At 43.1% G+C, this 13,557-nt stretch overlaps 1 protein-coding gene across 1 annotated transcript in view; it reads left to right on the forward strand.

Moving 5' to 3' along the window:
* Window positions 1-13,557, forward strand: part of Pdxdc1 (pyridoxal dependent decarboxylase domain containing 1) — a 55,376-nt gene that overhangs the window by 24,992 nt on the left and 16,827 nt on the right. The window contains exons 8-13 of the mRNA XM_051168057.1: window positions 1,484-1,562; window positions 6,209-6,293; window positions 7,141-7,189; window positions 7,330-7,431; window positions 8,850-8,975; window positions 12,040-12,090. Of these exons, the coding sequence (XP_051024014.1) occupies window positions 1,484-1,562; window positions 6,209-6,293; window positions 7,141-7,189; window positions 7,330-7,431; window positions 8,850-8,975; window positions 12,040-12,090 (492 nt within the window). The remainder of the gene's footprint in view (window positions 1-1,483; window positions 1,563-6,208; window positions 6,294-7,140; window positions 7,190-7,329; window positions 7,432-8,849; window positions 8,976-12,039; window positions 12,091-13,557) is intronic.

The raw sequence follows: 13,557 nt of genomic DNA on the forward strand, positions 1-13,557 counted from the left end.
CTTTTTTTTTTTTTAAGTACTTTTCTTATATATATTAATAATGATGAATAGATTTAAATATTTTTTTAAGTCTGAAATTCAAGAGTAAATAATTATCCTAACATGAAAATCATATTTGAGTTATTAATTTGAGTCATCTGTGCTTGTAGAATTCATAATTTTTCACTGGGCGTTAGTTTAGGTCTCTGGAGTGCTTCCTAGAGTGCACAAAGCCCTGGGTGATCTCCAGTCCCACATAAAACCAAGCATGATGTACACCCTCAGTGGGTGGAAGCAGAAGAATCAGGAGTTCAAGACCAACTGAGGCCACTTGAGACTGATGGATGGGCTGGGAAGATGGCTCAGTTGGTAAAATGCTTTCTGAAAAAACATGAGCTGAGTTCAATCCCCAGAACTCACATAAAATTCACTAATATAGTTATGGTTTTTAAAAATAAGAAATTCAGCCTGGTGTGGTGGAACATGTCTTTAACCCTAGCACTCTTTTTAGGCGGGGGTGGGGAGGGTGGGCATGGTTTTTGGTTTTTGGAGCCAGGGTTTCTCTGTGTAATCGTGCCTGTCCTCATACTCAAAGAGAACTGCCTGCCTCTGCATCCCAGCACTTGAGCAGCAGAGGTTGATCTCCATGAGTTCAAAGCCAGCCTCATCTACATAGCAAGTTTCAGGCCAGCCAGAGTTACATGGTGAAACATTGTCTCAAAACAACAACACAACAAACCAGAATTCAGGCCAGGCATAGTGGCTCATGCTTGGAATCCCATTGCTGAGGAGATAAAGTCAGGTTAATCCATGGGCCCTGCTGCTCAGCTAGCTTAACCTTATCAGCAAGCCCCAGGTCCATAATAGACCCTGTCTCAAAAACAAGCTGAGTGGCTCTTGAGGAACAACCCTGAGATGGACCTCTGGCCTCCATGCACACGTATGTGCACATACCCACACACATACATACACACGGAATGCTGGATTCTGGTGTTAGGAGGGGCTTTTCTGCTATCTGCCCTAGCTCCCAAATAATGACACAGAGACCTTTTAGATTTATTCAGCAATCTTTAAGCTCTATAACTGGGAAGATACTCATTTATTCTAACCCAGTTATGCTGGTCTTCCAGCTGTCTCAGTCCTGGCTTGGCCTTTTGCTGTAAGCCTCTCTCTCCTCACATCAGACTCCTCATGGTGCCTTCTTCTCTTCCTTCCCTTCCCTCTACCTGAGACCCTCTGGCCTCTGATAGAAGTTCTGCCTGCTGGCTCCTCTACCCACTTCATCTTCTTTATTAACCAATCAGAGGTAACCGGGGAGTAATTTTTATACAGCACTGAGTCCGGAGATTCTTCACACCTGTCCAGACTGTAGCCCGGTCTCAGGGCACAGAGGCCAGCATCTGAAGACACCGTGCGCAGGACTGTCTCCAACAGCAGACTCACAGTCTCTCAGTGTGTACCTTTATACTGGGTGGCTCACATTTCTGTGCTTTGTTGGTCCTAGGACGTTGCCTTTCTCGAGAAACTGATCAAAGATGACGTAGAAAGAGGAAGACTGCCCTTGCTGCTTGTCGCAAGTGCTGGTAGGTATCATAACTAGTATGTACAGGGCACTGAGTCCTTGTCTTACAAGATGGGTCTTGTTTGTGTTGTTTTGTCAAGATGGAGTCTCAGTTCTGTAACCCAAGCTGGCCTAGAACTCAAAGACAGTAGCCCACCTACCTTGTCCCTGTGAGTGCTGATGTAACAGAATTGAGGCACTAGGCCCTGTTAAGTGAGACAATCTTTGGGGTTGTTTGTGTGTGTGTTTGTTGAACAGGGTTTCTCTGTGTAACTTTGGCTGTCCTGGAACTCACTCTGTACACTAAGCTGGCCTCGAACTCAAGGTGAGGCACTAAGGAAACTAAAGAAAAGCTCCTGGAACTAATTTGTGAACCGAATAAAGCTTCTAGATTTCTGTTTCATAATCAACAATTAAAAATCAAAGTAAAAGCCAGCAAGATGGCTCAGTGGATAAAGATGCTTGCCACCAAATTGAATGACCTGAGTTCATCTCGTGGTATGAAGAGAGAAAAGAATCCTGCAGGTTCTCTGACTTCCAGCTGCAGTCTGGCATGTGTGCCCACACATACAGAACAAATAAGAAATTTAATTTAAAATGACTTTTATAATAACATCAAAAAGCATGAAATGGGCCCAGTGGTGGTAGCACACACCTTTAATCCCAGTGCTTGGGAGGCAGAGGCAGGCAGATCTCTGAATTCAAGTCACCCTGATCTGCAGAGCAAGTTCCAGGATAACCAAGGCAACACAGAAAAACCCTGTTTCAAACAACAGCAACAAAAAGCATGAAAATAGGGCAGTGCAATGGAGTAGCAGGTAAAGTTTCTTAGTGCCTGAGGATGTGTACCTGATTACCAGAGTTCAGTTTCCTAAACTCATAGTAAAGGTAGAGAGAAAAACATAACTCCACAAAGTTATCCTCTGACTTCCACATGGGTACCCTGGCATGTGTTTGCTCCCACACACATCTCACATGCTTACACACAGGCTAATAAAAATATTTTAAGAATACGTAATGAAAGCCAGGGGTGGTGGTGCATGCCTGTGATCCCAGCACTCAGGAGGCAGAGGCAGGCAGATCGCTGTGAGTTCGAGGCCAGCCTGGTCTACAAATTGAGTCTAGGACAGCCAAGGCTACACAGAGACCCTGTCTTGAACAACCAAAAAAAGAAAAAAGAATACTTAATGAGGGCCTGGAGAGAGCCTCAGATGTTAAGAGCACTGGCTGTTCTTCTGAAGGACGGACTCTGGTTTGATTCCCAGCACCCACATGGCAGCTCACAACTGTCTGTAATTCTGGTTCCAGGGGATCTGACACCATCACACAAACATACATGCAGGCACAACACCAATGTGCATGACAGAAAGAGGGAAAAGAAAAAAGAATACTTAATGAATCTATGCACTGAAAAGTGCAGTGTATCCCGAAAGAAATTTAAGAAGACCCAAATGTACTATTGGCTCAGCATATATGTTGGAGATTCCATGTCACTAAGTCATCTCTCCCTAAACAAGCCCTGTCACAGTCTCTGCATATTGAGTCCCAGGCCAGCCAACGCTACATAGCAAGGTCTTGTCTCAAAACAATCGAAGCCAAAAAGTAATGGAAAACTTGATTTGGGGTATCACGCAGTACAGCGTGTGCGGAGGAAGTACAGGCCCTGGAATCAGTCTCTAGGGACAAGAAGCCTTTGCTGTTTGAGAGGACCCTATTGAGCTGGGTGTGGCGCTCATCCCAGCACTAGAGTGCAGAGTAGGTACTGGTCTCCACAGCAAGTTCCCGACAGCCAGAGCTACATAACAGAGTCTATCGCAAACAAAAAACAAAAGGGCCTATTAAGAAGTAAAAAGCATGCCTTTAGTCCCAGCACTCGGAGGCAGAGGCAGGCGGATCACTGAGTCAAGGCCAGCATAGTTTTCACTGTCTAGGAAAGAAGGATTTGGGCTGCCAGAGTACAGCCTGTACAAGCCAGGGACTTACATGTTAAAAGAGGTAGTTTTTCCTTTCTGGTCTTCAAGCATAATAAGTCTAACTTTTAATCATCACAGGAGTGTCCTTTCCAGGTGCCTCAGTTGGACTAAACCTCTTCCAGGCAGCTCGACTGGTCTCAGGGCCATCTTTGCAGCTTGGCTCTGCTCTTCTGAGGGGGACTCTTAGCTTTTATTGCTCTCTCTGGCAGGGAAGGGCCTAGTGAGTCTGGTCAGTTTCAGGGACTTCCTGAAGCTCTTCTGTATAGAGGAAACTGTTAAACAGCATTGGGATACAACATGAGGCAGCCATTCTGTGAGCTTGAGCAGTTCCTCAGAGCCAAATGCAAATCGCTGTAATCCACTCATCCCAGTAGGGATAAAATGAAATGGTCTCTATATAAAGGTTTCTATAAATGCGTTTGTTCACTGATGAAATAACTTGAGTGTTCTTCACATGGTAAATGGATAAGCAAATTGGGTTATATGCCTGTATGCTAATCAGTAAGTAGAAAGAAGTGCTGACAAGCACTTCAGTGTGCAGGAATTTCAAAGGTGTGCTGACGTACAAAAAGTTGCATATGATGAATTGGTTTGATACCCCAGGAAAGACAAGGCTTGGTTGGCAGACACAGGTGAGGATGGTCGGGTCATGAGTTAGGGAGGAGAGTGGCTACAGCGAGGATGGGGAGACTTTAAGATAATAGAAACGGTACTGAGTGTGACATTAGCTACCCACCAACCACATATATCAGCACTCGTTGAACTATACAGTTAGGTGAATGGGTTTGTGCAGATGAATTATATTTTAAGCTGTTTGTCTACAAAAAGAAAACACGTAAATAGCCACCTTGTTGCCTTTGGAAAACCATTGCTTCCTGCCTGAACCAGGAAGCCTGCCTGATTATATGCTTTAAAAGAAGCACAAATTGACCCATATTCAGTCACTTGATAGACTTAAGAGATTACATTTAGGATATGACTGAGTGACACCCATTGTGACCCATATCTATTTCCTGAATACATGCCTCAGAAACAGACATAGCCCCAAAATATAAAATGACTCTGATAGTGATCCAGTCAGAAAACGCAGCACTGGACTGGACTGGACTGGATAGAACTATTATAGTCAAATCTTGTCTAATTCAGTAGTCTAAATGTGTGGTACACATGCCTGTAATCCCAGCACTTGAGGCAGAGGCAGGGAGATCTCTGTGAGTTTACGGCAAGTACTAGGATAGCCAGGGCTACATACCCTGACTCAAACAACAGAACTAAATTAAAAAAAAAAAAAAAAGTTAAGGTATGTTTAAACATTTGGGACACCTGCATGGTGTCAACACATCTTTAATCGCAGCACTTGTTTGACTTTGAGGCCTGCCCGCTATACATACTGAGCTCTAGGCAGGGCTTTATAGTATGACCATGTGCGTTCGGGGTTGTGTGGGGCGGGGTGTGTGGTGCCTCTGGTGTGATTCCTGTCTATTTTGTTTTATTTAGACAGGGTCTATCACTGGCCTTGTTTTATTTAGACAGGTAATGTGAGGCTGCCTGGCCAGCAGGGCCCAGGAATCTTACCTCTCTCTCTCTCTCTCTTCCCACTGGGATTGCAGTTATGTGCTGCCATCAAGCCTGGCTTTCTAACATGAGTTCTGGGGTTGAACTTCGTGCTTGTGGAACAGCATTTTATTTAACCATCTTCTCAGTTCCCCATCCCCTTTTTTTGAGACAAAGAACTTGTGTATCTCGTGCTGCTGACCTTTAACTCAGGTAACCCAGGGATTACCTTGAACTTTTGGTCTTAGAGCTAAGACTAAGCACGCGCCACCATACTTACTTTGTGTGGTGCTGGAGGCTAACCCTGAGCCGCTGTGTGCTCGGCAAGCACTGCCAGCTAAGCCACATTGCCAGCCTACATAACCGTTCTTTAACAGGCCATGGTAAGGATGTAGAAGTTTTTACTGGTTGGAATCTTACTGACTGAAAATTTAGAGCGTTTTGGGGAATATGACTCTGTTTTACTTAAGTTCTGTCTGAAAAAGAGTGTCCCCAGAAAGTCTGTAGTGCAAGTTTCTGAGGGATGAGCACTAAACTTTGATATGTTTAGTCTTCAAAGTACATGTTTTATGACAACAACCTGTGTGGTTAAAACCCAAACTCATGTTACACGTTCTTTTTATAAAGGTCACACCTTAATGAAAACCTTACAATGTGGAGGTAAAAACAGTAAGAAAGGATATCTCAAGCAAAGATGAGCAAGAGTGCCATACGTAGAGTGACAAGTGTAAGATAGTTCACACTGGCAAGACAGGGTCTGAAAAGGGAAAGTTACAAGTGTTTACGGACCAAACTTTTAAGTTTCTAAAGAGAATGCTGATAGAGTGCAGGCATAAACCGACAGTCCTTCAGATTTGATGGCAGCCTTGACAGTTTCCCATGACTCAACAGGTTGACTGAGTAAAATGCCAGGATGTGATTTCAGTACAAAATTAGATACTTTGAGAAAGTTGACACATTCTTCAATAATTACACAAACCAACATGTGTTGATTTTTAAGTCAGTCCACAAGGAAGATTTCAAAGTAGAGTTACATTGCTGCCTCTGTCCTGTGGAAATGCAGTGTAGCTGAAAGCTACCCCTCTGTAAAGATTCATAAGGCATTGCATTGCTTTTTAATATCCCTTCTTATTTTATTTAGGAACCGCAGCAGTTGGACACACAGACAAGATTGGGCGTTTGAAGGAACTCTGTGAGCAGTATAGCATCTGGCTTCATGTGGAAGGGTAAGTATTAAGTAGGTGGTAAGGTTGGCCAGCTCCATATTGGTCCTCATGAAGAGTGGACGCCCAGACCAGCGCTCAGAGTGGTGTTTATCATTAAAGGCTAGGATTAGAGATAACAAACTCACTCAAACTGGGTAAAGCAGAAGATTATATTGCTCTGTACAACTGAAACAACACCGCCAATATTAGGAGTGGTTTTAGGCACAGTGTCAACCAGAATTCCATGTACTCCTCTCCACTTCCTGCCCTAGGAGCCTATGGTTTGGGTCATAGACAGACATTTCCTAATACGGCAAGTAGTAACCACAGAGATCCTAATCCCCTTCCCAGCTTCATGTCCCATGAGCTCCTCTGGTAGCTGAGATAATTTGGAGACCTCTGAGGATGGCTAAGTGCTTCCACCTGAGCTCATAGGTTGATAAAGGCCATAGGATGGCTTGATAGAGGGCCCTGGAGTGTCTTTAGGGAGAAGAGGAGCAGGTTCAGGGTACACAGGTGCCCATGTCACCACACCATCCAAGATAAAGGTCATTCTATCTTCCACAAAAAGAACAGTGGCTGAGGAAGAGTGCCCATTAAAGACAGAGAGTAGTGCGGGCATTGTGCTAAGGAAGCAGGGACAGCCCCTAAAGCATGTTTTTATTAAAAGTGCATTTTGAAGTTTTCTTTAGACTTTCTCTAACTCCCATTTTTGGTTGTAATAAATGCTAATCAAACAAAAGGCACATACGCAGATATTCACATGTCACCTTATGACTGCATAGTTTGTTGTTTGTGAAGTACCTGCTTAGGGAGTGAGTAACGTTAATTAAGTAACTGGTTCTTAGACTGCTGCTTTTCCTTACAGTGTGAACCTGGCAACATTGGCTCTAGGCTATGTCTCCTCATCTGTGCTGGTATGTTGTTGGCTTAATGATGGCAGTAAGAAGGAGCTCAGTCTGTTCAGTTCCTTCTGGCTTTCCGTAGTTCTTAGGATGAGAGGAGGGCTGTTTCATGTCCTCTGGTTACATAGTAAACAAAGCTCTCTTTTTGGTAGGCTGCAACCAAATGTGACAGCATGACACTGACTCCCGGCCAGTGGCTGGGCTTGCCAGCCGTACCCGCAGTGACACTCTACAGACATGACGACCCTGCCCTGGTGAGCTGACTGACACTAGGGAGTGAATGGTATTCATAATTGCTTTCTGAGATAGAGTATAGAGATGTAAAGGAATTTTTTTTTCTAAATTCTACTTCTGTTACCTTTGTAAAAAAAATTTTGGGAGGCAAATTATAATATAATGGATTTCATGCATGTATATGGTACCTTGGTCATACCCTCCAGTACCTTTTTTTTTTTTTTTTTTTTTTTTTTTAATTTAAGTGGGCAAAGAAGTGGCACACACTGTAGTAATTCCAGTACTCAGAAGGCTAAGGCAATAGAACCTTATGGCTACATAGCAAGTTCTAGGATATCCTATGCTACATAATGAGACCATGTCTCAAAAATAAAAACAATAAATTCTGGAGCTGAAGCTTCATTAGTAGAGTGCCTGCCTAGCATGCTTGAAGCCCTGGATTCCGTTCTTAGCACTACATAAAGTGGGTGGGGCTGACCTGATGTCCTAGCACTTGGGAGACAGGGCCAGAAAGATCAGGAGTTGAAGGCCAACCTGGCGTACGGAGGCTCCGTGTTTTTTTTTTTTTTTAAATCACTTGAGGGTGGGGGTGGGGAAGGACTCAACTCACTCATGCAGATTAGAGGGCGGCTTTCTGAGCGCCTCGTCCACCGCTCCATGGGCTGTGATGGTCAGACTCACATGGTGTGCCTGTTGAGCCGCCTCGTTAGCCCACGATGCCATCCATACCTTACATCTTTTAGCCATGCCCTTCCTCTACTTCCCTATGTGTATGGAAGATTTTGTGTGTGTGTTGCTTGATCACAATTTACTTAACAGCCATTTGTGAGCTTTTAGGGTGTTACCAAGTTTTTGTTAATAAGACAATAAACGTCCTTTCACATACCAAATCATTTTCAGAGATTAAGTTTCCAAAAGTAGAATTAACATTTAAGACTCTGGCTCACATTGTCAGTACAGGTTGTAACATACAGTCTTTTTGGTTTAAACCCTGAATTGTGTTTCGCTTTGTCTTTTTGTTTTCTTGTTTTCATAGATGTGTTAGGTTAGTGATAGGTGCATGCAAGCAAAGTAAAGGTTCAATGATTACTGCATAAACTGTTGATATCTTGCTTAGTTGAAAATGTCCGACAGCTTTAAAGATGCTCATGGTAACCTGTGAGGAGGCTCCTCCTAAGTGGCTAAGAACTGCTGCTCTAGAGCTTAGCCCGTCTGGGTTTTCACCTGAGAAGCTCTGCCTCTCCTCACTTCTGAATCCTCAAACACAGCTGACCTCTGAGGTGAACTCATTTAAGGTGCTAGTTGTCAAAAGGCCAAATGGATAATGCAAGCCAAGTATGCAGCCCAGCCTTTGCCATGTTCTCAGACTGTAGTGAAGAGTACCCAGCCAGTGCTGACATTCTGGCAGCCCTGAGTGTACCTATCTTGTTATTTTTAGACACTAGTTGCTGGTCTTACATCAAATAAGCCTGCAGACAAACTCCGAGCCCTGCCACTGTGGTTGTCTCTACAGTACTTGGGACTTGATGGCATTGTGGAAAGAATAAAGCATGCCTGTCAGCTGGTGAGTAGAAACATTAAGAGAATTAGAGACTCCTGCACAAAAGCAGAGGCAGGCAAAATTTTACTTTTGGTATCCTCTGTCCAGAATGAGGAAAGTCACAAGATGACTTTCAGGAAAAGAGATGGTGCAAAAATATTGCTGTTAACTGACTGGCCTCCAGGGACAGGGAATATAAAAATAAAAAATTCAATGTAGAGGCCTGGCATGGTACCCCACGCCTTTAATCCTAGGACTTGAGGAGACAGAGGTAGAAGGGTCTCTATGAGTTTGAGACCAGCCTGTTCTGCATATAGGTTCCAGGACTACATAGAGAGATTCTGTCTCAAAACAAAAACAAATAAAAATGGAAAATTCAATGTAAGTGGAATGGATTTTTTATATGTATTTTAATTAATTGTTTTAAGAATTTCCGGGCCAGGCATGGTTGTGGTAGCACACGCCTTTAATCCCAGCACTAGGGAGGCAGAGGCAGGCTGATCTCTGTGCATTCCGGGCCAGCCCAGTCTACAGAGAGAGTCCAGGACAGTCAGTATGACACAGAGAAACCCTGTCTCAGGGGAAAAAATTTCGTAGTTGTATTTTTCCTCCCCTCCCCTAACTTACTGAAAATCCCATTCAATTACATACCCACCCAACTTTGTCTTTGTTTAAAGAAAGGAGGCTCTCCGTCTCCCAGCAGCTCAGTTACCAGGGTCTGCACTCTGTTAGAGGGCATGGGTATTTACTTTTTAAGGTTTATCTCTTTTATGTATATGAATGTCTGTGTACCATGTGTATGCCTGATGCCCTGAGGCCAGAAGAGGGCATTGGATTCCCGGGAACTAGAATTACAGATGGTTGTGAGCCATCACTTGGGTAGTAGGAATTGAACCTGGGTCCTCTGGGAGTGTAGCCAGTATCCTCAACTGCTGAGCCATCTCTTCTGCTCCCAGGAATTGGTATTTTTATTTGAGCATGTTGGTTTTCTGTTTGTAAAGTTCTGAAACAAATCTCTTTGTATTGGAGGTATTCTGATTATGAGAAACATAAATTATGCTGTAGGTTAATGGCATCTAGTTGGCTGCTATAACAAAACACAGTGGACTGGGTAATTTGTGAGTAGCAAAAAATAATGTTGCTTACATTTGTAGATGCACAAATCTGAGACCAAGATATCAGTAGATTCATTGTCCGGCAACAGCCTTAAATGGTACCATCTGTGTATTCTTACCTGGGAATAGGGGAAATACTCCTTTCATCCTTTTTTGGGGGCGGGGGGCTTTTTGAGACAGGGTTTCTCTGTGTAGCCTTGGCTCTCTGGACTCTATTTGTAGACCAGGCTGGGATTACAGGCATGTGCCACCTTGCCGGCTTTTTTGGTCCTTCATCCTCTTTTTATAAGCATGTTCACAAATCCTTTTCAGTGAATCCTTAATCACTTCCAAAGGCTGAACCTATTAAAACCATTGTTCATAATATTAGGTTTTCAGTATAGGAATTTTAGATAGACAGATATTGAGAACATTACCTTTTTAAAAAAAAAAATCAAGTTAGGTGTGGTAGTTCAGGCCTGCTTTCCAGTCTCTTGAGAAACAGGCAGAGGCAGGAAGACCAAGCGTTCAAGGCCAGTTTTGACCACAGGAAAAAGAGATTGGGCTTGAGGATAATCATGCATGGCTGCAATCCCAGCGTTCACAGGTGGGGCAGGAAGGTCAGGAAGGAGGCCAAGGCCAGCCTCACTACAGTAGCAAGTTTGAGGACATCCTGCATTACATGGGAAGCTATCTTGGAAAAACAAGAATCATATTTGTGTAGTTTGAACATTGGTCCCTACGTCAATTTAAAAGCATGACGTCACTTTTTGGAACCTCTACTTTCTGACCTATGAGATAGGATAATAATTTACTAATGGTCATAGGGACTTACTGAGTTAAATGTATGTTAAACAGTAGTGCTTGGTTACATAAGTTATTCACATAGGCGTAAATCTTTGTTTTAAATATATTCTTGGGCTACATTTGTAGGACAGTAGGAAAGCACACGCTTAGTTCAGTTTCAGTACCCAAACAAGTGCTCTATTCTTTCTCTCCCTACCCAGGATATTGACACTTTATCGTGTCATTTTTACATTTAAGAAAAATTAGTATTTGGTTCCTTTGGTTTAGAGATTAATCCTTTTGACATTAAAAATTACTTTTAAGTTTATAGAAAGCATTTTAAAAATAATGTTGTCATCATGCTGTTGTCTCGTGTCATGACTTAGTTCTCAAGGAGATAGAAGCCTTTGCTAACACAGCAACTCCGTCAAATTAGGGCAGCGTTTGCGCTCTCAGTGGGAGAGGTCAGTCCCCCTTGGCTTCAGGAGTGCAGGGAAATACAGTGATAACATTAACTACCAAACCCTTGAGGTTGCCACGGCTCTGGCATCTGCCTACAGTTCAAACCTGTAGCTAACCTGCAGTGCTCATGAAGGCTTGAGGGACAAGACAACTTGCTGTTGACTCGCCACGCTGGAGCACCTGGGAAACATCAGCAGCTGTGCATATCTACGTGTTCATGCCATATAATCCATACTATGCCATACATTCCCGAGAAAAGGAAGCTGCCTCTTGTGCTTCCCTTCCTCCTCATCTCCTCTTTCTTCATGTTTGGCAAACACCATTAAGCACTTCGCGTTATTTCATATGATGCCCACAATTGCACTAGAATACATAGTTCACTAATAAAGCATATTTGTGCGGTTCCTTGAGGGGCTTTGCAGCATTAAGTACTCAGTGAATATCTTCTGAATTCATTTCCTCTGCTCCCTGATTAGGGACTATAATGATTCTCACATCAGTGATAAAGGGTTTTGGGTTGAGACTGTAGTGTAATGGTAGTTGTATCTATCTCCATGGGTTACTTGCTAGCCCTTCATGTGAAAGACTGAAAAATATTTACAGATGTTGAGTTGTCAAAATTAGGACTCCCATCAAGTTGCAGGGCCTGAGGTGCTTATTTGCATATTGCAAATACTCTCATGGAGTCTGCTAATGTGTCAGTCTGGTAAAGTTGTACACTTTTTTTTTTTGGTTGTTATTTGCAGAGTCAACGGTTGCAAGAAAGTTTGAAGAAAGTGGACCACATCAAAATCTTGGTATAGTATATAATTTTCTCTGCTTTTGAAGTAAAAATTTTAGCTCCAGTAAGAAAATGTTTTCCCCAGGTGTGCTACATCTCCCTTGAGTTGTGGTGGTTCCAGTGAACAACAGTCATTTTAGTTTTTCAAGACAGGGTCTCTCTGTGTAGCCCTGGCTGTGCTGGACTCACTTTGTAGACCAGGCTGACCTCAAACTCACGGGAATCCACCTGCCTCTGCCTCCTGAGTGCTGAGATTACAGCTGTACACCACAGTGCCTGGCAACAACAGACTTCAGGAGGGATTCACATATGTTTATGACCTACTTACACAGTTAGCCTAAAATTAAGAAAGATGAACCAAACAATATTTAAAATTTAAATTCCTATAACTGCTAAAATCTAGAATTACACAAAGATCGTATGTAAACTCCTTTGACTTTACCTCCCAAGGACTTGGGATTACCCATCCTTGGAAATGACTGTCTCAAGATACTCTGGGTCACTTTCTGAGCCTGCGCAAAGTGGGATGAGAAGGAAAACACAAATGCCCCAGGTCTTGTCTCTGGGATCTTTCTAAACTGAGTCTTTCAGACTTTGCTCCCTCAGGTAATAACTGACAGAAGAGAGGGACGCAGCAGGACTAGCAAGTAAAAGCGTCAGTCCAGGAGGGCAGCTGCTCTCATTTTACTTCGTAGTATTTTAGAACTATATAAGTCAGGCTTTTTATTTAAATGTGCTTACTGAGTGTTTCTGTGGCACTTTAGCAGAGCAGAGTTTAAAGTTGGTCTTTGAGTTTATTGGTGTTCTTTGTTTAGAATATGGATAGGTTGAGAGGTAGGAGTCAGGGTTGAGGAAACAGATACCCTGTGCTGCATTCAGTTAAGAAGAGACTTGGAAAAGGAGAGCAGGCCATAGGAGGAACGGGATGATTCTGAGTCGGGATTTGAGTTCTGTTCTTACCAGTGCCACTGGGTGGCCCTTAATGCTGAGTCACTTTTTTTTTTTCATAAGATTTATTTATTTTTATTTTACGTGTAAGGATGTTTTGCCTGCATGTATGTCTGTACCACATGTGTAGAAGCTGGAAGAAGGCATTGGATCCTCTGGAACTGGAGTCACACACAGTTGTAAGCCATCATATGGATTCTGAGAATAAAACCTTGGACCTCTGGAAGAATAGCCAGTGCTCTTAACCACCCATAGGGGGACGACCTCGTGAAACTAAAAAGCTTCTGTAAGGCAAAAGACACTGTCAACAGGACAAAATGGGAAAAGATTTTCACCAGCTCCACATCTGACATTGGGCTAATAATATCCAAAATATATATAGAATTCAAGAAACTATACATCAACAAACCAAAAAATCCAATTTAAAAATGGGATACCTATCTGCCAGGCCTGGTGTGGTACATGCCTTTAATCCCAGCACTTGGGAAGCAGAGGCAAGCCTGGTCTACAATGTGAGTCCAGGACAGCCAAGGGT

This window comes from Acomys russatus, chromosome 25 (assembly GCF_903995435.1).
Source record: "Acomys russatus chromosome 25, mAcoRus1.1, whole genome shotgun sequence".
In the NCBI taxonomy this organism is placed as follows: Eukaryota; Metazoa; Chordata; class Mammalia; order Rodentia; family Muridae; genus Acomys; species Acomys russatus.